The sequence below is a fragment of the Pyrgilauda ruficollis genome, unplaced genomic scaffold, assembly GCF_017590135.1.
Source record: "Pyrgilauda ruficollis isolate IOZ18807 unplaced genomic scaffold, ASM1759013v1 scaffold12, whole genome shotgun sequence".
NCBI lineage: Eukaryota > Metazoa > Chordata > Aves > Passeriformes > Passeridae > Pyrgilauda > Pyrgilauda ruficollis.
In genome coordinates, this window is record NW_024510321.1 from 1,803,749 (window position 1) to 1,831,306 (window position 27,558).

The 27,558-nt window shown below is 42.4% G+C and overlaps 1 protein-coding gene across 1 annotated transcript in view; it reads left to right on the top strand.

Annotated features, from left to right (window-relative positions):
* Nucleotides 1-27,558, top strand: part of CRHR2 (corticotropin releasing hormone receptor 2) — a 141,403-nt gene that overhangs the window by 40,978 nt on the left and 72,867 nt on the right. Inside the window, exon 3 of the mRNA XM_041490118.1 lies at nucleotides 142-261. Coding sequence (XP_041346052.1) covers nucleotides 142-261 — 120 coding nt within the window. The remainder of the gene's footprint in view (nucleotides 1-141; nucleotides 262-27,558) is intronic.

Here is a 27,558-nt window from a genome sequence, read left to right on the forward strand (position 1 = left end):
TAGGAATTGTTACCTGGTGCAGAGCTCGGGAAAAGCTTTAGAAGTGCTGACATTCGGTTCGTTTTGTGATGCAAAGTGCGTGGCTTTTGTGCTTTCTCAACTGCTTCTTTTTGCCTTTCTGTCCCGTTTTTCCAACCCCAGGTCCGTACTGCAATGCCACCACGGACCAGATCGGGACCTGCTGGCCCAGAACCTCTGCGGGGGAACTCGTGGAGAGACCCTGCCCCGAGTTCTTCAATGGGATCAAGTACAACACCACGAGTAAGTACAAACTCCTTTCCTCTCCCGCGGATCTCGCGTTCAGAAGGTGCCTGGGGACACCCAAAATCTATTTTCATTAAAGAAAAAGAATAACGATAAAAGAAAAAAAAAAATTAGTTTGCTCGGGAATCAACATTTCCTCCACATTCCAGCCTGTATATTCAAAATTTTTGCCTGGAATGATGCAGATTTCTCAAAAGCGCAGACTTGTGGACTCTGTTTCCTCTTTGCTGAAGTACATTTAGGGAGATCCAGGCAGAAAAAAAAAAATCCTCTGCAGTCTGAGGAGGGTTTGTTGTGCTTTGTGTGTTTGTGCATGTGTAGCTGCCTACAGCTCAGTGTGTTTGTAGCAGTGCTTCACCCACCTGGATAATTAGACAACCTTTGGCTCATGGAATACTTAGTCCTACCACCTAAACACTGTATTTTGAAAGGACAGTCCCTTTTCCAGGCTGGCTGTGTGAGCAGGGCTTCAGACCCTGCTGGGAGTTGGATGTAACAGACAGAAAGAAGGCTGAGGGCTGCAATCTGTTTTAGCAACTTCATCAGGGACTGGCTGCTGAGGCTGGAGCTGCATCAGCTCCAGGAGAGGAAATTAGGAGGCAAATAACATTCAAAGCAAGAGAGCATGGGGGCTCCTTAGAAATCTCCTGGATGCTTTATTCTTCGAGGTAAACAATCATGATGACTCACTACAAATTTATTATTCAGGCTGTGGGACCCAGCCACTCATTTCCTTTTGCTTATCTGTCAATACCCTTTGGACCTTTGATTAAGAGTTTTTAAAAATATTAATTCCAAATATGTGCGCCCACTTGTTTGTCACTCATTTTTTCAGTGTGGTTTTGACTGTAGGGATAATTTCACTCCATGTTTCACTCTAAACTTTTGCTTGGGTGTTGGTGATCTCATTTGCAGGTAGTGTTAATTTTATGGGGCCAGCATCCCATAAAAGAGTGACCCTAATCTTATTTTTAAACTTGTAGAAAGTGACTTTATTCCTTCCCCAGTTCTAGGTATCATGGTCAGGTAACTGGCCAAAAGTTTGGTGTGTTGGCTCTGTGAAACAAAGTCCCCTGCCAGGTTTGTTCTTAGGGACAGACTTTGACAGTAAAAGGTTGCCTCAGAGAACTGCAAAATCATCCTAAAGCCCTGTAATCTCAGACCTGGGTCTTTGCAATAAAACAGCAGGGAACCTGGAATGGGCTGAGTGTTGCTGGCTTTGATTACAGCAGGTACTTCACTACTTGGACAAGTCTCAGTTGAGACCAGAAGAAAAATTCTGAGAATTAAGGGCAGTGCAGAGCACATTGGAAAGAATTTAAATGTTTTTTCCTGTATATGAAAGAAAAAAAAATATTGAATACCCAAGTTTGGTTTTCTATAAACTCTGTTGATGCTTTCACTAGTTCATCAATGACCTGATTTAAAGTTCTTCCCTGCTCCTCTCCTTCTCAGTGGTGGCTGATGTTTGTATTGCAGTGCTAATAAGTTTTCTCAAATTCTTTGCTCTTAAAACAATGGCATGTTAATTAAATTAAAGACTAATGGAAATATGTTACTGAAATGTTGAAGTGTTATTTTCTGAGGAAATGGGTATTTTTCTCCTTTCAACAAAAAATGTGAGTAGTTACCTCCAGTTGATCTTAAAGACTTCCATGTGAGTAGTTCCTCCAAGCTGTAGTGCAGAAAACAGAGGGAAGGATTATATTAAAATTTGGTCAAATTTTGGAATCAGTAGCTCCTTGGGAAATAGCAGTTAAGTGATTAAAGCTTGGGGAAGCAGTGGGAGAGCAGGTGAAGGTTTGAATACACAGGTGCAAATCTCTTTTGGCATTTGAAAAATATAATTACTGCATGCAGAACACGTTCAGAATTTAGGAAAACCAAATACTAACACATTGTGACCACTTGCATGATTTCACCAAGTTGGTTTGTGGGTTGCCTCATCTGTGATGAGGCTGATTGTGCTGAAAACCTCAGCTGTGTTCCCCATGCAGATGATAAAATGAGACAACTGATTAAAGAATGGGAAATGGATCTTGCAAATCTCAGAGGTGAATAATACAGCTCAGAATGAAGGTCTGATAGGAGGTGGCTTGAATCAACATAAGATTTCTGTCTAGGACATGTAGTTTTGTTCTATTTTGTTTTGCATTTTGATGAGGCAGAGGGAGAAATGATGGTTTGTTATATTATACTGATTTTTTTTTTTGAGAGCAAAATCAGACCAATTTAGAAAAACCACCTTGCACTGCCTTTCTTCTGCTAAGAGCTTATCCAGCTCTAGGTTGTAATTCAGCATTTATTATACTCACAGGTATCACAGGTATCCCATGTTCATGAGCTGCCACCTTTTAGGAACTAGAGCTTTTTTGGCACTGATTTTGTGTATCTGTGAGTATATTTTGTGTATCTGTCAGCATATTTTTCATTTGAAAGCCTGTAAAAAATTTGGATAATTTTCAGTGATTTATTTTTCAGTTTTAGAAATCAGGCTCTCAAAGATTCCAATTTCCCACAAGCAGCTTATCAGCTGCAGGGAATGAGCCCAGCAGCATTCCCTGTCCCTTTTGCATTGTAGACACTGGCAAATGCAGACTGGGAAGTGCCCAAACTTTGTGAAAAGCTTTTGAAAAGCTCTGAGAAGCACAAGACACTGATCTATGGCCAAGTTTTGGTACTGATGGGGCTATTTCTGCACCTCACTGTAGTCTCTGTGCGTGTAGGGGATGGAATTCAAGACAAAAACTGACAGGTAGGTTCTTCCACAGATCAGCTCATCAGAGGCTTTGGATGCACCTCCCCTGCTTTGTGTCCATCCTGTCACCTCTCAGCTTTGGTGTTCAGTCTTTACTCAGATGGGGAATGCTATCAAACCCTGCCAGTGCCAGCAAATTCCATCAAAAAGCATTTTAAAAACTCCTTAAGAAAAGGAACTTGTGCTTAAAAAACTCCCCTCCTGTTTGCAACACTAGAATAAACTGTTTGTGTAAAATATTTCCATCCTAACTGCAAGAAATTCCCGTGGTGATTCTGTGCCTGGGTCTGTGTTTCTCTGTGTCTCCTGGGAGCTGCTGAGTGACTCAGATAAGTTTCAGCTGTATTCGTAAAACAAAGTCTGTCAGTCTGTGAGGATTTTTTATCCCTGACATTTTGTTATTTTGGTGATGTTTTGGGGATTTTTTTTTCCTCCCTCTTTATTTGGGAAGTAAAGTCATGTTGACAGATCACGCTCTGGTTACCCTGCGGTGTGAATATGGGCAAAATGCTCTTTGACCAAGGATCTGAAAATTATGCCATCCGCTTACAACTTTGCAATTTTTATGTATTATTCTCAAAGGGGAAAAAAAAATTAAAAGAAACAGAAAAAAAAAAAGTCTGTGTTGGTGCAGTGTGTGACTGTGCACTTGTCTCTGCTCAGGTTCTATATTTAGTGGAAAATGACAATATCATTGCTGCCCTCTAGATGTGTTTATGCTTTGACAGTGTGAAGCTTTTAGTCTTGTTTTAGGAAACAGATTAATTCACTTATTAGGATATCCTGAAGCTTGATTAATTCAGCAAATGGCCCGTAATGAGTCTGGGCTTGCTGCTTGCTAAAAAGCAGCTGTTCAAGCATGTAGTTAGAGCGTGTTACAGGCTAAAGTATGCCTACTTTAACACTTCCCCTACAGATTTCCCTATGCAAAGGGAAAAAAAACCCAGGGTTAAATGTTCATCTAGTGGACAAAAAGTGTTGGATTTTGTACCCTCAACTGAACTGAGTTTGTCTCAAGCACCTGGTGTGGCAGGGGGTGTTCTGCAGTGACACCCGTCCATCACGGGCTGCTCACTTTGCTCTGGGCTGCAGGCAGGAGCTGCTGGCATTCAGAAGGTGTTTCAGATTAAAACCCACAAAGCTGGGTATTTCCAAGTAGTATCAACAGCTAATTTAAGTATTTAAGCTCTAATACAAGTCAGAGCTCTAACTGAGAGAAGGAGTGAAGCCTAGGGAGTTACTGAGCTCAGCCTAAATAAGCAGCTCAGCTCAGCAGCCCCTGCAGAAATGATAGTGCTGTTTGATATGCCATGGGGTATTTTGTTGCTGTTTCAGCCTTGTTGTAGGTTTGTGTTTCATCTCCCAGGCCACACAGGTGTTGCAGATGCTCGGTGACAAATGATCCAATGCCCGTGTTCAGGCAGCTGAATTCATCCCTGGACGTGTGTTGTGCTGAAGTGATCCCACACCTGGGGATTGAGATCAAACTGCTTTTGTGATCAAGAGGAACAAAAGGTCTCTGTAGCTCCAGCTCCCTGCCTGCAAATCCCTCTCTCTCTCTCAGTTAGGGGAGCTCTTTGACTGAAATAGCCACTTCACAGGAGTGTTTTGGATATCACACAAAGCATCCTCCTCACCTTCTCCGGGGACTGCAGCTGAGAACAGGCACATAATCACTGCTAACCTTGCCCTCATGGGGACTTGTTTCCTCCTTGTTCTGAGGGGGTGTGCACCACCTTTTCCTTGGCCCTACAACCAGCTGCCTGCTGAGAAAGCTTTGGAGAGGGTTGGTGACTTAGCAACTGTTGTTCACGTGGATGGGCATGATAGGGGAAGGAGCCCCTGGCACAGGGATCACACCTGTACCTGTTAGCAGGGCTTGCTCCACACTGAGAGAAGAATTCCTGCACTTCTTGGTTGTCTCATCCTGAAGAGAGAGAAATAATCTTTTGTGTGCTGAGGGAAGGGTGAAGAAGTGAATTAATGTTCTTGGTTGTCTCATCTTGAAGACAGAGAAATAATCTTGTGTGCTGAGGGAAGGGTGAAGAAGTGAATTAATAGCTCTTCTTGTTTGCATTTCCCCTCTTTTGAAGGGATTTAAAGGGATGATTCAATTTTTAAAAAGAGCTAATTTTCGTAGGTTAAAACCCCGTTCTTTTATGGAGATCTAACCTTTGCTGCTTTTCCTTCTGATTAATTATTGTTCAGAGTTGGAGATGTGGCTCCAGCCTGCATATAAAACATGAGCCTTGCTAGGAGATCGTTGGTCTCAGAGTCTTGTTCATATTTTGTGGGCAAGCCCTGTCCTGATAATTACAGAAATTTGCACTTTTAGAAGTGACTGGCCCAGAGGCTCAATTAACATTTTCATTTATGTTTTATCTCATGTATTTTAGTGTCTTGACCACTTCTGTTGATCACATTCACATGACTTACTTGTTCCCCAGAGGTTTTTCTGGCTTGATTTCTAAAGGCCGTGTTTTTGAAAGCAAAGTCCTGCTGTAAATGACAGAGAGCCCTGAAGTTCTGATGGCTTTTCGTCATTATTGGAGAGAAATAAAATGCCCATCATGGGCATGCATGTGTGTTTCCACATTCAAAAAAATTACTATGAAATCCAAAAACTACTCTCACCTCATCTGTCTTCTGCAACCTTGTTAGATGTCCAGAAGGCTTTTATCCCACTGTTTAATGACAGGGGATTTGGGATAAAAATAAATGTTTTGTAGTCAATTTTAGTTATGGAGTCACTAGAAAAATACTTTTTTTGTTAAAAAAGTCTGCAGCCTTGCAGTAGCTATGTATCAGCCATCTTGGGGGGTAAAACACAGTATTTTCAGCTAGGAAGTCAAGAGTACATGAAAGTTAAAGGAAGGAGACTGATGAGAAATGCAACAAAATCGAAGTGGAAAAAAAAGAAGTCCAGAATTGGAATTCTGGGGGAGGAAATAAAACATCATTTTTAAGCTCGTAAAGGTTCTCTCTAAGGAGATCAAATCTGCAGCTGATTAGGTCAGCTTGTCTCCAATAGCTCTGTGTCCAGATTAAGATTTCAACCATTTTTGTTCATTTTCTCTTGCTGCTTTTGCAGAGAAACACAAATACACACATCTTCCACAAATACATTGGGAGGCTCTGGATTTCAGTCATGCACAGATGGGAGAGGCTTCACTTGTTCCCCCCCCCAGGTTTTTCTTCTTTTTTTTCTTTCCTTTGTGAAGCATAATTTGTGGTATGAGATGGCTCTGATTTTGCAGTCTAGAAGAAAAGTGTTGGAAAAAATATTTACAAGGAGGAATGAAAAGAATCCATTTTTCTTGCTCCCACTACTATCATCATGTAAAGCATGTGATTTCTTCATTGAGCCCAGGACACAAGTTAATTGCATGTAGTAAAATAAGGAGATTGTTAATGTTACTTCAGTCAACATTCAAGGACCTTTTCTCCAGCCAATTAAACATGGATTTGTACTTTTGTTCTTTGCTGATAACTTCAGATGGCTTTGCTGTGGTCCTGTTGCACCTAATTTATGTTCTCTTCAGTTTTGGCTTAGCTTTGGGGCAAAACTCACCCAGACTTCACCAAAACTGGAACAGTAGCTGCCATTCTGCACCAAAGTCAGTCAGACCTGAGCAGTGGCACATCTTGGAGAGGACTTTAAACCCTGGGACATCAGGAGGGTCAGCAAACAAAGGGTTGCCCACATTATTTTGGAGGCTTCTTTGTGATTCTTTCTTTCCCCAAGGCAGCTGCCCCATCCATCTCTCTGGAACTTGCTGTTGTCTAAGCTGGCAGTGATTTCCAGCTGGCAAACAGATGGACTGAAGTCCATTTCTTTCCACAAATTTGGAATTAGATGATACTTGCAAAAATGTGTGCTTCTAGAGCACGGGGAGGAAGAGGGAATGGCTCAGGAGCAGACGGGGAAGGGAAAGAATTAAATATATCACAAATCCTCATCACACCATATCAGAATGAAAGGAAAAATCCTGCCAGCTGCACACAGTGTGGACAGTCCCTTGTGGGTTTGGATTTCTTGTTTTCTGGTGCCTTATGACCCATTTTCCACCCAGACAAGCAGTGGGAGCCTGAGGTGAAACCGCGAAGATGGAACGGGGCTGTTCTCACCAGGTGCTGAACACCTGAGACTCTCTGGGACTCACCTGAGACTCTGTGTGACCCGGCGGGTTCCAGCCTGTGTTTGCTGTCACAAAAGCTGGGGGACAGTGTCACTGAGGCCATGGTGACCCGCCATTCCGCCTGCCAGCCACAGGGTGTCACTTAGAGTGCAGGTAAAGCCAGTGTCCCCTGCAGGGTGGATGGCTGCAGGGTGACCCTGCGCCGGGGCTGCTCCCCATCCTGCTGCACGGCTAAAGAGCCTCACTGAGGTGGAGCAGGGACAAGGACACCGTGGGGAAGGACGTTCTGGGAGGGATCCTGTCCCCTCTTCTACGGGGTGCTGCCTGTTTCAGCGGGGCTGCTCCGAAAAGCTGCGGGAAGGGCAGTGCTAAGCTTTGTTCCCAGGTGTGTGTTGGGATGTGGAGCTGTGCAAAGCCCAGTGCAGCCGTTCAGAAACAAAGCTATCAGAGGAGCCTGAGCAGGCAGCAAGAATTTGCCCTTGGAAGATGCAGGGATTGCTCGTGGCTGGACACGCTGTGTTCATCACTGCACTGCTGCCCTTTGCATCCATCTGATGTCTCAATGCTGTCCCCTGGCAGCAGCTGTTGGATTTTCCCTCGGTACCTGGCAGATGCTCCGGGTGCTCCCACTGGACAGCAATAACTCACAGGTGTGTTTCCAGTGGGGCAGTACCACTTCAGCTCTGACCTGCCTGCTGCTGTGTTCTGCAGAACAATTAAATCAATAAATTAGGCAGATTTAGGTTCTTTAGGTTTCCCTCTGTGCTCTGCTGTGACATAGAAGTATCTTTGCTGTTCGTATAATGGTGAATCTTTGCAATTTCTGTGGCTTGGAAGAACAGACCTTCAAGCTTCATCCTCGTCCAAATAAAATTCTCGGGCTCTGACAGTCGTTCAAGGCTTTGCCCAAGGTTTGCTGGTCTGGGAAAGGGAAGCTCCTACTCAGTTTTGGACCCCAACATCCAGACTTGACATCCAGATTAGAACAGCCATTCTTAGCAGCTTGAGAAGTTGATGAGAAATAAGGTTTCCCATGGAAATTGAAGAGGAATGGATTTTTTAGTAGATTTTTTTTTTTTTTTTCTGTTGGAGCAAGTGCAGAACCAAGTAAGCAAAACATGGTGACCAAAGGTGTGCAGGAGACCAGAATAAATCATCTAATAAACTCTTTTTTGGGCTGATCTTAACGCACTTGAACAACTGAAAACTCTGATCCCTGTGTGGAAGCCAATGTGGAAAATGGGAGTTTGGGTGCTGGAAATGGATTTCTAGGATTCATAAGGAGGGGACACCCTATTCGTTTTGGGCTGATCTTAACACACTTGAACTGAAAACTCTGATCTCTGTGTGGAAGCCAGTGTGGAAAATGGGAGTTTGGGTGCTGGAAATGGATTTCTAGGATTCATAAGGAGGGGACACCCTATTCCTTTGCAGGACAATAGAGTAAAAAGCTGGGGATGAAGGGAAAAGGGAGAAGCAGGGAGATTTCCCAGTGTTGGCCTTGCACAGAGAAAGCTCCTCACAGGTTCCTTCCTAGGGGAATTTTTCCTGTTCCAGGAGCTCTGGGGGGGAGAGCGAGACCCCTGACTTGGAAAGCCCTTTTGGGAAGTCCTTTCCATCAGGGGCTTATTTTTCTTTTCAGGATGTGGATGGTGGTGTCTTGGGTGGGACTGCAGGGATTTGGACAGGGCTGCACCCTAACAAGGCCTTAGGAGAGAGAACCCCTTTCATTCTTCATGGGGAACACTTTGTATTAAAGAAACACAGGATCCCATAGGTTCATATTTTGGTTCTCTTCATTTAATTCTTTGTATTAAAGAAACACAGGATCCCATAGGTTCACATTTTGTTCATTTTGGCCATCTAATCCAAACTTCTGAATTTCCCACTTTACATAACTATCCTGTATAAACTCACCCACTTTGCCCCTATGTCATTAATTACCAAATTAATGTCTGAAAATGCACATTTCCACCAGAGATGCCTGTGACTCAGGAAGTCTCCTTAGCAGCCCAAAAATTAGAAGGCTTTTGTTGGGTGTGAAAGTGAGGGAACAAATTCCCACTTGGATCTGCTTTCTGTTTCCAAGCCTATCTCAAAAGGGACAGGGATAAATCCAAGTGCAGTTGTGGTGGTTCACTGCATCACCCAGTTCCAGGGAGTGGCTGTAGCAGTGGGAATTCTGGGTTTTGCTGCTTCTTACTCCTTTTTGGGGAGAACTAAAGGATCCCCACAAAAATCTTTTCACACAGTTAAGTCATCCTTGTCCACGTACAAACCCATCCTCAGTCTGGATTGGTTTTTTTTTTGCCTTAATCTGTTTTTAATCCCTTCATTTCTCCTGTGTTCACAGCATGTTTCTCCTAGGAAAAAAATCCAGCAAAAGTAATAAAATAACAGCTTTTTTCTTCACCATGAGCACTTTGCTTTATACCTTCAATGAATGCTGAGGAGGACAGAAGGATCTCTGAGCTGACCCAGTGAGGTGAGCATGTCAGAAGAGCACAGACATCAGAGCAGTGTGATTCAGTTTATCCTGGGAATATGTAAAAAGCTCTCCTGAAACTAGATATGCTAGACAGAAATAAAATATGCTAATCAATAGTTGGATTTTTCAGCAAACAGGGGCAAAGTCTTTCCTAGGGATTCCTATTTTACTGATTCTCTGTTAGATCTCAGCTGCAAGTCTGTGGCTGAGTTCCTGAGACTACAGATGACCACACTCACCGCAGTTACAGGGCTTTGAGAGAATCTGTGGGTTATTTTTTCATCACTTCTTTGAGTGGTCAGATACCTGCCTGTCTCCTGGCTGACTTCAGTGCATTATCCCTCCTAGGCTCTTCATCCAGCCCCATTCTCATTTCCCCAGGCCCTGAGCAGGCACAGAGAGAGGCGTGAATGGGGTAGAGGTGAATGAGTCACTGATGCTCTGGGATCTGCTGAAAATCAGCTGTGTGTGCACCCAGCTGCTGGTGCACCTGAGCTAAAATTCACCTCCTGAAACCCCAGGGAAAGAAATTGATTTATCAGTGGTAGGTAAGTTATGTGTGTGTGAGTCTTTAGGCTCCTGAGTAGCTTTGAAAACTTCACTGGGATTTTATTTCATTTCCTTTATGAAATGAAGCGCTTCTGTGAATTTTGAGCATGGAGCTGAAGAAGCTCTGGCTTTGCTCGGTGAAAATAAATCTGGTGTGGCAACAGGACATTGGAAGTTGGATCAGATGAACTCTGCAGGCATTTCTGTGGTTCTGTGATGTCCCTGCAGATCTCAGATAGATCATTAGTGGCCTCTATCACCAATTGTTTGTTTTTCATGGACACCTGTGACTTAGTGATGGTGTTTTTTTCCTATGAAGAACTTGTGTTACCAGGTGTGCATCAGAGTGAGAGTGGTCTCAGGCTCTTTCTTTGATTCCATTTACCTATTGATGCGTAATATGTGATTTTTCCTGCACCATTAAATGGTTTAGTTCATCCTTTGCTTGCTTTTAGGGGAATTGAGTGATACTCATGGGGCACTGACCTTTGTCTAGTTGCCATGTTACCTCAGTGAAAATCAGCTGGAAAAGGCAGGGCTAATTGCTTTGATTTAATCCTGAAATGTCAATGACTCAGTGATGGCTCATTCATGGAAGTTATCTGCTCGAGGTGGAAGCACTGGATAAAAATAGCTTCCTTGGGATGAACTTTAAGTGCTGGAAGTTTCAAATCATAGTATCAGAGAATGGTTTGAGTTGAAAGGGGACTTTAAGATGACCTGGATCTGACATCTCTACCATGAGAAGGGACAAAGGGATGGGGCAAACCTATGGGAAGCATGAAGAAAGCATTTCTGGGGAAGAACTGCAGTGCCTCACTGCCAGCTGTGGCACAGCAGGCAAAAATCTGAGTTGCCCTTCCAAAAAACAGCAGGTGAGAGAAGGGAATTGAGGGTTAAATACCAGATGTAAAGAGTAAGGGTGATATTGTCCCACATCCAAGGCATAACAGACACAATTCCTGACTGCAGGGCCACCAGAGCCTCTGAGCAAACTAAAATTCAGAAGAAAATGTCAAACCCAAAGTATTTGTCTTGTAAATTGAAAGGGGACATACAGCTTGATTTTTAGTGTGTTTGGCCTAAGTACCTTCTCTCTTCCCTTGTCTCAACAGGAAAGAGATGCCCATAAACTGGTTTTCTTCATTATTTTTCTTTCTGTCTCTCAGAGGATGTTCTTGTCCCCTGATTTGGTGGGCAGGCACATGACAGGACCACAGCTTCCCATTAGAACCACTCTGGTTCTGGCTGTGTTGCCTTCAGAGTGAATTCCAGGATTTCCCTGGCCCCAGCTGACACAGATCCATCTGGGTGGGGTTGTCCTGGAGCCCTGCTGCAGCCAAGAGTCAGCATTTGTGGCTGTGCCACTGGGAAGGAAGGGATGGAGGCAGGTTCCAGCTTGTTTCTGTCAGAACAGGCAGCAGATGGGACCTGTTCATACCCTGCAGCTGGTCCCTGCTCAGGTTCCCGTCCTTCAACACTGCCCTTTGTAAATTAACTCCAATATTTCAGGCACTCTGAAGCTTTCCAACTCTGGAAAGACTTCTGTCCTCCTTCTTGTTTTGGTTTAGAGTGCAAGAAGTTCCCTGCTAACAAGTCACCTTTATTCCTCAGTGTCATTAATTTATTTGGGGCTAAGCCAGGAGAGTTTTGAGGAGACAATCTGTGTTTTGCAATGGTTTTTAAGAGTTTTCATAGAAATTCTTTTGGATGTACAAAGTGCTAAGCAGGCAGCTGTATTTCAGTGTCTTAATAGTGTTCTCTCCAGGTCTCTTTTTCAGTAGTAGAAATCTTCTCAATATGGAGATGTGAACTGAATGCATGTCCCCTTTTCATTTACAAGACAAATACTTCGGGTTTGACATTTTCTTCTGCAGAACCTTTGTGTGGTCTGGGAAAACCAGAGATACTTTCATTAATACCTTCAGAACGATCCACGAGCTTGGATATTTAATTTGTGTAAGTGCTGGGTACAGTCACCAATATATTTGTGAGTTTAGCCATAAGATTTCACAGCTCTGTATTTGTTTTCATACCTTGCTGTCTTGATGCAGACCTGCTGATCTGTAGCACCTGCAGGTTTTCTGTGTGCCAGATGAAGTGCTCAGTTATCACAATCACATTTATGCAGCTATTTGCTGCTCTTCTCTGCAATGCAGAGTTGTTTCCTAGGCTACATTTCCTGGTATAATACATATCCTGTTGTCAGATCCCTTCCAGTGGATTTGGCTTCATTCCTTGATCCAATGAAGATAAATTAGTGAACTGTCCTGCTTTATCAGTGGAGTTGGGCTTTGTTTTCCATAAGCTGAGTTTTATTTTTTCCATTGTGGGTTGGTTTTTTTTTGTCATTGTTTTTGTTGTTGTTGTTTTTTGGTGGGTTGTTTTTTTTTTGTCATTTTTTTTGTTTTTGTTTTTTTTTTTTTTTCTTTCCGAAAACACACTTCAAATACATCAGGCAACTTTGTAGCGCGGTTGAAGAGGAATTTCAAACTCTCAGGCAAAATGATGTGAGGCAAGGAGAGGAGGAAGCTGCCTTTGATCAGGCTCTGCATTGCCTTTTTCTAAAGTGCTGAAACCGAAATAAAATGCAAAAACCTAAATAACATTGTATTGATTCCCTGAAGGTTTCTTGGTGTCACCCCTCGGGTGCAGGGGACACTTTGGGTGTGATGAGCAGTGCAGGGTGTGACAGGGTCAGCAGCCACAAGCGCAAGAAATGGAGCAATAGTGAAACCAGCAGCTTAATTCTGGGTCCAAAAAGTGGGAAATGGATTTGCAGAGAATTCTCAAAGCCTGACAGAAGGCTCACACAGTGTGTGCATCTGTGTGCAAACCTTGAGATGAGAAATGCTGACTTAGAAATGCCATGGAATGGACAGACATTGCTGAGGGAGAAATTGAACCAGGAACAAGTTTCAAAAGATAACCTTACAAATAAGACTGGATACTTTGGAGGAATAGAACTATGAAAAATACATTGTAATTAGACCCATGAGGGATAATTTTAGATAATTAGCTTTGAGGCATTTACAGCATGGTATGGCAAAAGCTGATAGATCAAGAAATGCTTAGAGTGTATTGTAATTAAGAAATGGTTGGCTTCTGATTGTGATAGGGTAAATTATAACATCTTTGTATTGTCTTACCCTTCTCATGAGACTGAAAATGGAATAAAAGTCTCTAAAACACCTCTCAGTTGCCCCAGCTCTGGGTCAGAAAAGGGCTTAATCTGACACAAAAAGTGCAGAATCAGGGTTTGTACTTCACAAGTAGTGGAAGGAGAAACAAGCTACTGTCAGGAAAAGGAAGGAAAGAAGAAGAAAACAGAACAGGAAAGGAGAGGGATCAGCTTTTGCTGTGCATTGTGGGGTTTGATGCACAGCGAGTCTGACAGGCTGAGCCTTCTGTGTCTGCTCAGCCCAGCTCTCACACACCCACCTGCACAATAAATCAGCATTTTTTGAGTGCCCCAGGCAGTGCTGATCCCAGCTGTGCTCTGGGGCAGGCAGAGGGCTGGAGGCAGGCAGCTTTCCAGGTGCAATCCTTATTCCTGAATGGGTGTCATCAGCTCTCCCCTCTGCCCAACCTTCACAGCTGCTTTCGCTGCCAGCACTCGCTGAGATGGGCTAATTACACAGATTATGCAATTTTGCTGCACATAATACATGTAATTTTGTAATGAAGGAGTGGTGCTGTGTAATAACAGTTCACACAAACCTGCCTTTGACACGAGGCTCTGGCAGGAGAAACTTTGCATAAAGGAGTTAAATAAGACCATCAGATCATTGATAGGGTAAAAGATCTCCAGACATTTCTGTGTTCTTTTGGAATTGCTAATATATCCACAGAGATTTATTTTTTAATAAGTGGATTTCAGCTGCGGTAGTAGCAGTGTCCTGAATGCTCAGATGAATTTCATGAATACAAGCAAATAAATTATTCACAGAAGACTTGATTTCATCTTTTATTTGCATGATCAAGCAAAAGATTATTTTTGCTTGCTGCAACACTGTGGCTTGTTGCTGTGATGATGTTTGTTGCAGTCTTCTCTTCATAAAATAATAGAATAGTTAAGGTTGAAAAAGACCTCTAAGGTCATCAAGTCCAACCATTAAACCAGCACTTCCTGTTTGCTTCTTTCTATGTGGACAAGATTATTGATTATTGATGGTAAAATGAGCTTCATTTTGCTGGCACTACTGTGGGGCTTAAGGACCAGATTTTTTTTTTTTTTAGTAAGCTCTAAACAAACTCTGGAAAATATTTTCCCCAGGCTGGGTTAACGTGGCAAAGGTTTGATAGCAGAGGAATGCAGGAGTAGTTATTCTGAGGAGAAGTGGTCAGGGTTTGTCCCCACATTTGACAGAGACAAATTTATTAGCCAAACTGTTAATTACTCACTAAACTTTTTCTCATGCTACAAGTTTTCCATCTTACTTTATCCCCCTATCCTGATGAGGAGAGGTGGGGAACAAGAGGTGTGGTGGGCACCTAGCAGTCAGCCAGGGTCATCCTACCCCAGGGGGATATCAAATTAATGCAGGAAAACTCATCCTGACATATTTTTTTCAAAATTCTTCAAGCTTGGGAATACAGTTAGGAGGGCTGAATGTTGCAGAGCACAGGCTGCTGACCCAGGGAGAGGCTTCCAGAAGGCAAACTGGGGCATTTGATAGGAATTCTAAATTGGAATATTTATTCAGTCTCATCTCTGACTGTATTTTACACCAGGTGGAAATGTTTTAAATCCAGCCTGTGGTTTATAGCTAAATGCACTCCCTGCTTTTCAGTCTCAGAGCACAGTCAGGATTCAGAGTGCTGACTCATTTTTATCTCTCAGTGAAGTCATGAAGAAATTCTCTCTGCCTTTAACAGATATCCTTTCCCAAAACAGACATACCAGACTAAAGTGATGCTATTTTTACATTAAATTCCTTCTCAGTTGTCTCACTTCAAAGAATATCAAAATTAGTCGTTTTTCATTGAAACAAAGGCCCTGATTCGTGGCATCATCATTCCCTAGAAACATTTTTAAACTTCCCTGAAGTTTCTGATGTCATTTGGCATGACATACCCTGTTTGGCATGGTCCTTAAATTCCCACAGTAATGAGAGATTCTGCCTTCTCTGTCGTGGCTGCAGAGCTGAGGATCTCAGGTTCCAGTCTGGTGCCATCAGCTGATTGTTGAGGAGCTGTACCATGACACCTCCAAGCTCTCCTCCACTAAATGCTCTCCATTCAGCTTCAGGAACTTCAGTTTCTGCCATTTCAGCAGCATTTTTACATCAAATTGCCTCTCAGTTATCACAAGGAGGGTTGTCTGTTAAACTGCTGCTCTCTGGCTCCCCAAACCCTCCTACAAATGTGTTCTGTGGTGTAACTCAGTGCTTCATTCAGTTCTGAGGCCAGTCACTTCAACAGATCATAAACAACACTAGTTCAGGGTGGGAGAAAGTGTAAGTGGAAAGAAAATGGTAAAAAAAAAAAAAATTAAAAAAACAAGGAGAAAACAGATGTAAAGGAGACTTTGTAAACTGGCTGTGGTCACTTGTAATCAAGCAGCATTTCCTGCAGTCTGAAGCATCCTGTGAGTGGTTTTTATAAATTATTTCAGTACAAAGGTAACGGAGGCCCTTGGAGTCATTGGCAAATGCTTTTTGTACTGTAAATCTGTTCAGAGGGATAATGAGCTGTATTGTTCTCTCAGACTGAACTATATCCTAAGTACTTCTCTGAAGTTAAATGTTTCTTCCTGACATATTTGTGATGTGCAGTCATGTAACAGCTAATTACAGTGATTAACTGCATTTCACAGATGATGTCCAGAAGAAACTGTTACATGAGGTATATTGCATCTCCTTTGGGTTTCAAAAATAACAAGAGCAAATTTTAATTACCTTTGTACTGTCATTAGAATAATCTGCTAACCTCCTTCTATCGATTAATCCAAAGATAAATTCTTGTGCACAGGAAAGGAAGAGACATTTTCTGCTAAACACTTCATGTGTAATTACTTAAAGAATCTTCTATCTATAGAAAGATTGAGATTCTATTTTAAGAGGAGAAGAGTTTGAGGGTGGTGCATCAAATGATCTCATTTCATATGATATAATTAAGATCAGACAGCTGAGAAGGAAAAAAAAATCCTGTTAATCATTTAATTTTAAAAGCCATTATTGGGAACTACTCCAGGATGTTGTAGCTGCGTAACAGTAAAGTCATCTTTTACTCACTAACATTTCATTTGGGAACTGTTCTGAGGGAAGTCTCTCTTTATAAGGCACAGCAGGGGAAATGAAGGTTCATCACAGAATCACACAATGGTTTGGGTTGGAAGGAACCTTAAAGATCATCCAGTTCCAGCCCCTCTGCCGTGGGCAGGGACACCTTCCACTAGACCAGGTTGGTGACAGCCCCATCCAGCCTGGCCTGAAACACTCCCAGGGATGGGGAATCTCTGGTTTTGTTATGGACAGGATTTACAGAATCACAGAATCAGAGAATATCCTGAGCTGCAAGGGACCCACAAGGATCATCGAGTCCAACTCCTGGCCCTGCACCCCAACAACCCCACCCTGTGCATCCCTGGGAACGTTGTCCAAACACTCCTGGAGCTCTGGCAGCCTTGGGGCTGTGCCCATTCCCTGGGGAGCTGGGCAGTGCCAGCACCCTCTGGGGAAGAACCTTTTCCTGATCTCCAACCTAAACCTCTTCTGACTCAGCTTCAAGCCATTCCCTCAGGCTGATCACCATAGAGAAGAGATCCTGTCTGCCTTTCCACTGCCTCTCAGGAGGGTGTTGAAGTCCACAGTGAGGTCTCCCTTCAGTCTCCTCTTCTCCACCAGAGCAAGGCAAGTGCCCTCAGCCTCTCCTCATATGGTTTCCCCTCCAGACCCTTCACCATCTTCACTGCCCTCTTTTATATGAGTTAGGAGGTGTCAAATTTTAACTTCTTCTTGCCAGGGTCAGGATTAAATGTGTGAGATGGTATTTCTTGTTGGGACTCAGATGTTTATTAGTGCTTATCTATGGTCACAGTCTCACAAACCCTGAGTTCTGCAGCACTGCACTCTAACAAACTAAAAATGGAGCCCATCTCTCTCTCTACAAGGCCTTTTGTAGATCCTTTTTAAGGATCAACTGTCCAATTAAGAAATGACACCTAAATTATTTTTACTTTTAACCCAATAACCAACCACTCATTCCCTGCAATGTGGACTTTTTTATCCTATTACACAAAACTACCCAAACCATGGAGAAGAAGGTAAAGAAGAAGGACCAGCCTCCATCCCAAAACATCCATCTTGCTTTATGTATATTACTGTATTCTAAAACCTTAAACTCTTAAGTTTCCCACCCTGTGATGTCACACACTTCTATTCAAACTCCACACCCACAATCCCAGTTCTGTCATTCCATTTTGGAAGCTTCTCTACAGCCTCAGGTCAATGCAGTGTTCTCTTGGGGGTCAGTGGCAATTAGAGTAGAAAGACTCTAAGACTCAAAATGTTCTTTTGTGAGTAATTAATCCATCACTACGCCTGCTAAAATCATGGAGGGATCAAAGTCCAGACTTGGGAAGTGTTAACATTTCTTCAGGCTGTAGCTTTTTGCATGGTGTGCATCTCAGGTAACCCTGCCACACCAACCCATCCTGAGAGAATGTACAATTTCATTCAGATTTTATTACTGTAGAATTCTTCTAAGCCAAAATTCATCTAAGCCTAGTGCTAGAAAACTGTAGCACTGAACCTGAAGATCCAAAATAAGGGTGGTTTTGTCCATATGAGGTGGGCTTTATCTCACTGAACTTGAGCCATCTCTGACGAGATGACTCCTCACAGCCTTCTCAACTCCACATCTGGTCAACAGAGAAAGGTGAAGGGACCAAATCACCCTCTGAACCTGTCCATCTTTAGCAATAATCCCAGAGGTTTCCACATCTGAACTGTTTCTGTGACTAAAAACAAGTGAGGAAAGCCTTTTATCTCATCTTGAAGATGGAAGGGGTTCTTGGATGGGCTTGGAGAGGCACCACTGCACTAAGCAAACGGGGAAGATTACAGAATTATTTAGGTGTATTTTGTGAACAGATAATTAGAATATAGTACTATGGACTTTTGTATCATCATTTTTAAAAAGCTTTGTTCCCCCTTTTCTTTATTCTTCTTCTCCTATCTTGTCTAGAGATAAGGTCTGACCCACCTCTGGAATTTCATTCCTTCAGGGATGGCAAATGCATTCCTGAAAGAAGAACTGCAAGTGTTCCAGAAGGTCTTTGCCATTTGGCTTTGCTCTGGGAATGGGAGGTGGCAGAGCAGTTGGACACAGACCGGGTTTCCCTATTTCACTGTTTTAAAATAAAATTCATGGGGTAAAAAAGGGAACAAACAGAGCTTAATAGAACAGCACTTACTTCATCCCTTGAGGCACTGGTCCAAAATGAGCATTTCCAGTGGAACTGTTAAGTAATTGCTTATTTTTCTTAGAGAGGAGGCTTGAGGATTTGGATGCACTTTTGTCCAGAGGTTTTATGTTGCACTGAAGATTTTTTCATGTTCACATTAAATTGAAAATAGGTCTAAACTTTCAAACTAGCATATTTTTCAAAAATAATATGCCGTACCCAATTCATGATGTGCACAGGAGGCTTTTCTTGCCATAAAACATAATTCACTGCCCTTCAGATGCAATCAATATTTCACTCTACCTTTTAAAAAACATGAAGTTACCTTTTAATTTGTCTATCAAAGAAAACAGCTCTAGTATCACCATATCACGTTTCCCACGTTTGATATACAAGCCAGTAGCTCGTTATTACTTGGCAGAGGAAGTCTAAAGCTGAATTAATTTGAAAAGTGTTAACATTTCAGACACTTTTTCATGCACTTTGGGTTCTTTGAAGTCCAAAGCAGTTCATCTGCCCATTCAAGCATCTTTTTTTCCCTGTTGTTTGTAGGTTGGTTTTTTTTTTCTTTTTTTTTTTTTTGTATTCTACACCACAGTTGTTCGTGGCAAGCTTGGGATTTAAGGTTTTATGTTTTGGTACCAAGGAGAATATCAATTAAGCAGTCCTCACTTGACTACCCAGTGGTTAAATATTGCTCACCCAATTTGCTCTTGGGGAGCTCGTTTTGTAGTTGAAAAGGAAATGGCACTGAGGATAAATCTGCCTCAGTAAGAGATGTAATGTATGAGTTTTCAGTAGTTTTTCTTGTCATAAGAGAAGATCTGAGAAAATCTGTTACCAAAGTCAGTAAATGTCTAAATGGCAGAGTCTCAGCTAAGTGGAGGTGAATTATGAGCACTAAACATTTCTCTGAGGTGAATGAGCACTTCCAAACATATTTGCCCTGATCTAATTGCTGTCTTTGTTGAAGGAGATGGTAAATCTTTTTTAAGACCTTTTTTCTGTCTAATTTCTAAAACTCTTCCTGCATTGTCACTGTAAACAACCAATCTTAGTGCCCATCTTCCACATCAGCATGACAAGAAGCCAGCAGGTATTTAAGGAGCAAGGAAATCCAGCTCTAAATGACAGGAGCTTTCTGCAGCATCCTCCCTTCCAGCCCTTCCTGCAGTTACCTGTATTAAAATAAATCTGGGAAGCGCTGAAGCATCACCAACTCTTTTATCCTCCTTGGAACACTTGGAACGTTTCCTGCACCTCCAGTTCTTGGCTTATGTCCTTGCTGGATGCAGCATTTCTTTAGGGATGGTGTTGGCATAAGAAGACTGCCCTGCTTTCCTCTTTTATTGTTTAATTTCAGTCCAGATCAAATTTATTGTGCCGTTTCCAAATCCCTGGAGGCAGTGTTTATGTCAGGACAATGTCCCAGGAAGGTGGTGCATAAATCTGTGGCACGGTTAAGCCAGCAAATTTGGGGTTTGGAAACTTCTGTTCTGGATATGAAGAGAAGATCTTTATATCAGCTTTAGAAAAAAAAAGGGAAAAAAATGAAGAATAGGGAAAGAATGTTGAGGAAAACACTGAGCTGAGCTGAAACAGTCATTTCAACAGGCAGGTGTCATTTTAGTGCTCTGAGAGAGGTCTGGAATATTTGGGGGGTGAGGAGAGGGCTGTTCTGTCCTTTCTTGTACTGTGAGGAGATTTCTATGACAAGCCTGAGGTTAATGTCCTGCATGTAAAGCTGTGCAAGGTGTGCAGTGTTCATTGCCAGCATGAGATGATTTATCCTTTCCATCCACATCCTTACCATCATGGAACTGCATGGAGAATGAATCCCCCTGTTTCCTGCAGTTCCCAGAGCTGTTTGAGTGGTACAGGCAGCACTGAGATCACAGGTGTGTGGGTCTTTAGAAGATGTGTGTGATGATGTTGGAGCTGCCACACCATGTTTGCCAGGCTGCAGGGAACCCAAAACCACATGGGATGGCTCAGAGGTGGCCCACTTATCATTCCTGTTTGAAATAAGCTCAGGATCTTAAGATTCGTCAGGGAGTTTAGCCAAGAAATGAAGCTGGTGAAATGCTTTTCTTAGACTGTCACAGCATGTGCTGACAGCATTTTATGTGCTATAAAATTAGAAGAGATTTTAAAGTTCCCTTTCTCCCTCCCATGCCATTTCAAACCCCCAAAGAGACAATAATTACCAGGTGATAAGAAAGCACCTTCCCACATAACAGCAGGCTTCCCAAATGAGAGATGCATTGTGTTAATCAGGTTATGGCAGGGGAACAGCCTCTTCACCTCTTTTCCAGCTGCCTTTTGCAGAAGATTATTCAAAGTCTTCCTGGCCAAAAAGTGATCACTCAGCTCCTTGTGCATGGGGGAATCTCTTGTGGAGGATCATTTGTGTGGGGGCTGGGAGATGTCTTGGGAAGCTGGGCTGGAGCAGAGAGCCCAGGAGCAGTGCAGACAGTCCCATCTCACCCTCAGGGAGCCAAAGGCATATCTCTGATCTGCATTTTCTGCTTGATAAGGTGCTGTGGGCATAAAAACAGCCCTTACAGAACAATACGGTCCTTCAGAGTTCTCTCTCAAAATTAATCTTGTACTTCTTCACTTCCTTTTTGATATCACTTGCAAACCAAATTTCCTGGTGTCTGTATAACACTAGCAAACATTATATGAAATATTATTTCTCTCAGGTTTCTGATCTCACTTAAAGTTTCAATAAATGCTGTCCTGGAGGGAAGGACTGGCACGCGATTCATAGTCCATGCTGTATTTTGGGAAAGTCTAGAAATGTACCGATGGAAGCAGCAATAGAAAGTATGGAAAGGGGAGCCTGGTGGGGGTAAGAAGTTGATGAACTTTTAAATCCAAGTATCATTATCAGCCTAGCAATTTCTTATCTAGAAACTCAGCTATCTCCTGCTGCCCTTCTTACCGCATAAAGCATCTCTGGACACTGAGTTCCCCATAGCAGTGCTGTGCTGGGTGATTAATTCAATAAACTTTTTGGCACTGTTTTCAAGGATGGGAAGAGAAGAACTGAGAGGGAGGCAAAACTGGAGCTCAAAAGCCCAGTGCTCCTTATTGTAATTCATTTAATGAAAGTTTCCTGTTCCTTGTTGTGGCTGTGTAAGAAAGAAGATGTGAGGTAGGTGTTGCTTTTCTCCTGGCAAGAGCTGTTTTTAAACTTAATTCTTCACCCAGTAGGAAAAGGAATTTATGTGGAGGGACAGCCCACAGAAAATGTAACACTATTAGTGTCTGTAAAAAGTTTTGGAGAATTGGAATTACTGTATTTCCCTGTATCTGCAGGGACTTTACTTTCTCATCTCAAACAAACCTAATCTGTGATGGCCTAAAGAAGCTATTTATAACTTCCACATCTGCAATTGCCACACTCAAAATTCAGCCTCTTTATGTTGCTGAATATTTTGCTCATCCTGTAAAATTGTTTGGTTATGGAAGGGGTTGTATTCAGACACCTTAGATTCACTTCACAGAAATTGGGAGAACTTGCCCATTCCCATCCTCTTTTTAAACTTATATTATTAGAAGGGGAAATGTGGTTCAGCAAAATGGGCTCATATCTGCCAAGAAACATCTGGAATTTTTTATGTTCCTATATTGGGCTTTGCTATGAAAGCTGGCAGGGGCTGCTTTGGCAAGTGGTCACTGGTCTGATGTTTGCAGGGCTTTTTTTGTCTTGCAGACAGTCTGTTTCTTGCCTGCCTTCTCCTGATGAATATTTAGGCTTGGGGAAGACACAGGAGCTTCCTGGCAGCCACACACAGCACGAGCTGACAGCAGCGGATGTTGTGTTTTTGTCCTGACGTCCCAAGACGTGCAAGTGTGACAGGCCCTGTCTGAATCATCCTGTAGGGCTGGGATTTTTAAAAGGCAAGGATTCTTATAAAATGCTGGTTGTATGATCTGGACAATGGTTTGAAAAGGGGGAAAAAAAAAATAAACCAACCCAAAACCAACTAACAGAGAAAATCTCTGTAAGGCCAAGCAACTGTTGTGGTTCCTGTGGTGTAGGCAAAACCCCCCATGCTGACTCAGGGATAATAATCAGGTTTTTCAGATCCTCCTGGGTTTTAGCCTAAATCATTCCCTGTTTTGTGTGTGATATTTTCTCTCTCCTCTTACTTTTTGTCTCTCCTGTGTGCTGCTTTCCTCTCACGGCCTCTGCTCCTGGACCAGAGGCTTCACATGAATTCCTTGTCAAAAGGTGTTTGAGCCTTACCAGGTAAATACCACATGAATGGGTGCATTTTGGAACCTGCTCTCATCCCTCCATTTCTCAGCCACCTTTCTCATTATTTTTGCAGTTCTAACAGCAGGTCAGGATTATTCCCAGTGAACACTGACTCTCTGCTCCATCACGAGCCATTCCTGCAGCTGCTGTGCTTTGCTTTTGTGACTGCAGCTTGTAAATTCCTGAATAAATTCCAGGCAGTGAAAGCTCTGTGAGAAGAGAATTGCTTCCCACATTCCCACTTTGCTAAGGCAAGAGCTGAAGTAGAGGGAGGCTGCACACACCCTTTTCTTTCAAGGGGTTGTGCAAATTGTCTTCTCCAGTCATCTGTCCAAAACTTCACCCTTCAGCTGCTTTCCTCTCCCTCTCTCTCCTGTGTTAATCAGATATCAGTGCTTCTCAGTTGCACAGTGCTTTACTACAGGTAATAAAGTACAGTTACACCTCTCATTATCATTGCCATCTCTCTGTGCATTCAGTAATTATGCCAGGTGACTAATTGAATTTTGAATTTCAGCTAAGAAGCAATTACCATAAAGATGAAACATCATTACCAGGCTGTGCCCTGCCAGCCTTCCTGGAGGGGGTTAGGGAGGGAGTTTCATGGCTCTGTGCTCTCCTGGTCTGTCAAACTCAGAAACAAAAGGTGCTGCAGCCCTGGGTGATGCCTTTCCTCCTCCCGGTGCTCTGCAGGAATTCCCTGCCAGTACACAACAAAGGGAGAATTAATGACCTCTTGGATTAACCAGCAGGAGGAACATTTCCTTAGACTACACCTTTCTGTTTTTTAGAGAGCTGTGTAGGTGGAAGCTCCCTCTCCATACAGATGGAAGTGTTCTAGGCTGGGGAATCTTTCCTTGTAATTTGTGCGTGATCCGTGCAAACACAACTTGGATGATAGCTTGTCCGTAAAAGAAAAATTGCATTACCCAGAGTGAAACGAGGGAAGTCTTTAAAATAAACAGAGACTGATTGTTCCACATCAAATACAGGCCCATCCAGACCAGTGTTTTGTTTACCCCAAGCACCTAAATTTAGGAGAGAAGATGCTGCTATTTGCTGTAGGTGATTAAATCCCTCCTGTTATCAGTGTGGGGTCAATGGAAGAACAGCTCTGCTCCATAAAGTAAATGGTCATGGATCAGCTGAATCTGTCTCAGCTGTGCTGGCTGCAATCTTGGGATCAATTAATTAGCTTAAATTTGGGGATTTAGTACAGTTTAATGGCTTGGGTTGAGTAGATGCCATGAGGTGACCTTGAGGTGACCCCAAATAGTGCTGGATGTCTCTGTGGCAGCATGGACATTGGAACCTTCACTCACACATCAGCATCTGCATCGAGACATCAGAGTTTAAATGTCTTAATCTTGAGCTCTTCTGTACAGAGCAATATAAGACTAGGACAAGTAGGACCATCACAACCAAAACCCAACAATTTCTTAATTACAATACATTTTAAACGTTTCTTAACCTATCAACTTTTACCACACCACATTGTAAATACTTTAAAACAAATCATCTAAAAATACCCCTCATAAGTCCTACTACAATACATCTTTCATAGTTCTATTTCTCCAAAATCTCATCTTATTTACAAAACCATCCTTTAAAACTTATTTCTAATTCCAGTTCTCTCAATAATATCTATCCTATTCCATAACACTTCTAATTCAACATTTCTTATCCCAAAGTTTACATACAAATTCATGCTATGTAAACTTTCAGTTAAACTTTGAAAATTCTCTACAAATCCATTTCCCACAGACTCCCCTGGGTGTTCCCGTATTTTCCAGCAATCCAAGTGTCAGTGACTTGCTGAAGTACAAGTGATGTCTGTGCATCTTCTTTTGTGTGTGACACCTGGCCTGTCAGGAGAGATTAATTTAAATAACTGGGTGTGGAAATAAGCCCAGCCTGAATGCCAGAATTTTATTTTGCAACAGGGTTTTGGGGAACCATACAATTTCTGATTTCTGTTCAGCTAGAAGTGAAGACGTTTGGGTTAGGAGTTTGGTTTGACTTTTATATTTTGTTGGGCTTTTTTTTTTTTTTTTTTTTGTGCTGAAAACCAGGTGAAGGGAAAAGATGCTAACCTGAGGAATAACCTGTGCTTTGTAATCTCCCTCTTTTATCTTTATTCTAAAAGATACGTGGAGGTCTGAGCTGGAAACCTTTGGGTTCTGTGTGTGCTCACACCTGGGGTTGTGCTGTCTCAGGGATTTACCTGCAGACTGCACAAAGCCTTGGGAGGCTGAAGGCAGAATTAACCAAGCATTTGTCAAGAGCTGCTGAGCCTCTTCACTGGGTTTTCTCTCCCTGTCTTCTGGGTGTTCCTCAGCTGTTTCTGTAACAGCCCAGCCCTGACATTTCAGAGCAAGAGTTTCCTCAATCACAAATCAGGAAATAATTTCTTAAGGATATTAATGTTATATAGGGATAATAATTGTATAATTGAATAATAACTCCTTTATTATTCAGTTATTAAGAGGAGGGTTATCACAGGAGCTATAAGCAATTTGGGATGAGGAAGGCAGCTTCCAGGATGATTCCCAAATCATCCTTCTGGGGAGTGATTGTCTTGGGAAAGGGCAAGTTTGGGATGTGCCTGTTAGTGCCCACACCTCAATCCTGAAGCAATTCAAAATGAAGTTGTGAAGAAACAGAGTATTTACTAAAAAAGACTTGTATTTTATGGAACAGTTTTTGCTAACCCTGGAAGCAACAAGGAGTGAAAAATATTGCGAAGAAATTGTGTTTCCTGAGGTGAACCATGTGGGGATCAGAAAGGCAAACAGAGTGTGTGGGATTTTTTGTGAGAAGCTTTAAATTAGCAGGTATTTCACTGAACAAGGTTGAAAAGAGCCACTTTTCTGCCAGTTCTGCACAGCTCAGTCTATGGGATCTTTCTAATGCCACTGCTTGCTGCCAGGAGCCCCAGCCTGGGCCAAGGAGAGTTCAAGGCCAGGTTGGACAGGGCTTGGAGCTCCCTGGTCTGGTGGAAGGTGTCCTTGCCATGGCAGGGAGTGGAACTGGATCATTTTAAAGTCTTTTCCAACCCAGAGTATTCTGTGATCCTCTGTACAAACAGAACTGAGTACCTCAGGTGCCCTCAATCTCTATAGGTCCAACAGAGGGTGCCTTGGGCTAGAAACCCAGAGAATGTTTTTCTAAACTCTGAAGGAGCCTGGAGCACTTCTAAATTTCTGAAAGGTTCTGTTCCTGCCTTTGCTTTTGACCTGTTCTGGAACCTGGGTGAGCCACTTGAGCTCTTCAGCTGATGGGAAATCAATGTAGCAAGTGAGCATAATTAGGCTGCTCGAGCTTCTTGCAAACATTTTTAGGATTTCTTGGCAAAGGAAAACAATAGAAAACTCATCAACATTTCTAATGTGCTTGAAAGCCTGAGGACACATCGAGCTGAGCCAGACAGAGATGAGTTTAGAAATTTTTCTAGGGGAACATTTCTTGCCTAAATGATGATTTATGTGCCTTCCAAGACTCTCCTATAAGTGCATTACATTTCTGTACAAATACCAAAAAATAAAATCCAGCTGTGACATCCAGAGAAAAACTCTTGGCTTTCAAGTTGATGTTGGCTGATGTACAAAGCAAAGAGCATCAGTTGGATAACTGTTCTTGCCTCTCCTTATTTTTGTCAGAATAGCCCTCATTCACAAATAAAATATGTGGAGAGAGATTATTTTTATTTTTGTTTTCCAGTCTCCTGGATGCTGCTGTCACTTACAATTTCTAGAAATAGTAAGCAATTGTCCTGATGCTTTGTGAATCCTACCTGGCTCAAGTTGTCACTGCAACAATCAGAAAAAAAATAAAGCACCAAAGAGGGAGGGTGGCACATGAATAAATAATTTATAGTCCCATGATTCAGCCCCTATTTTTAGAAGCTTGCTGTTTTTCTGAGACTTTGAAAAGGGGCTAAGAATAGTCTATACATGAAGTGATGTGTGCCTTATGCAACACAGGTTTTTTTCTGTCTCATTTGATCAGACTCCTGTGAAATCTGGGCAGCCAATCTGAGGAATTTGTATCATGCAGTTCCTGTTGGATTTACTGGGGATCATGGTGGATAAGTACCCAAGAGAAAAAAATTTTGCCTAATACCAAGCAAAATGTCTTGAACATTAAATGAATAAAAATGGTTTGGAGGAGACACTGGGAGAATCTTGTAATGTCCCAGTGATTAGAAACCCCTGAAAAAAGGGAATCCCTTAAACTGGGTTTGAATTCTTCATGAAATCCAGCAGTGGAAGAGACCAAAGTTGAACTCCACGTTATGAGCAACTCCTGGGCTACAACATTCAGCGCTGGGATGTTTTGGGTTGTTTTACTCCTGTATTCTTGGAATGTATTTAAAATTTTTCTTCAAGGGGTAAAACCTGGATCACACTTACATTTACCAAACCTGTCAAGTGATTTTTGCTGCCCCAAAACTGTGCATTTCCAAATCCATTTATTCAGCTCAGAAGATGGCATCCAGCTTTAATCATGGCACTGAGACAAAGCAGGGTTCTCCACCGTCTCTTCTGCTTTTACAGAGCAGCACATCACAGAAACTATTTTAATTTATATCTAAGGGAAAAACCTCACTTGGGCTTATTTTCCACTGGAAAATCTGGCATAAACACCTTCATGCTGGGGGCACCATGGGCTGCTGGGCTG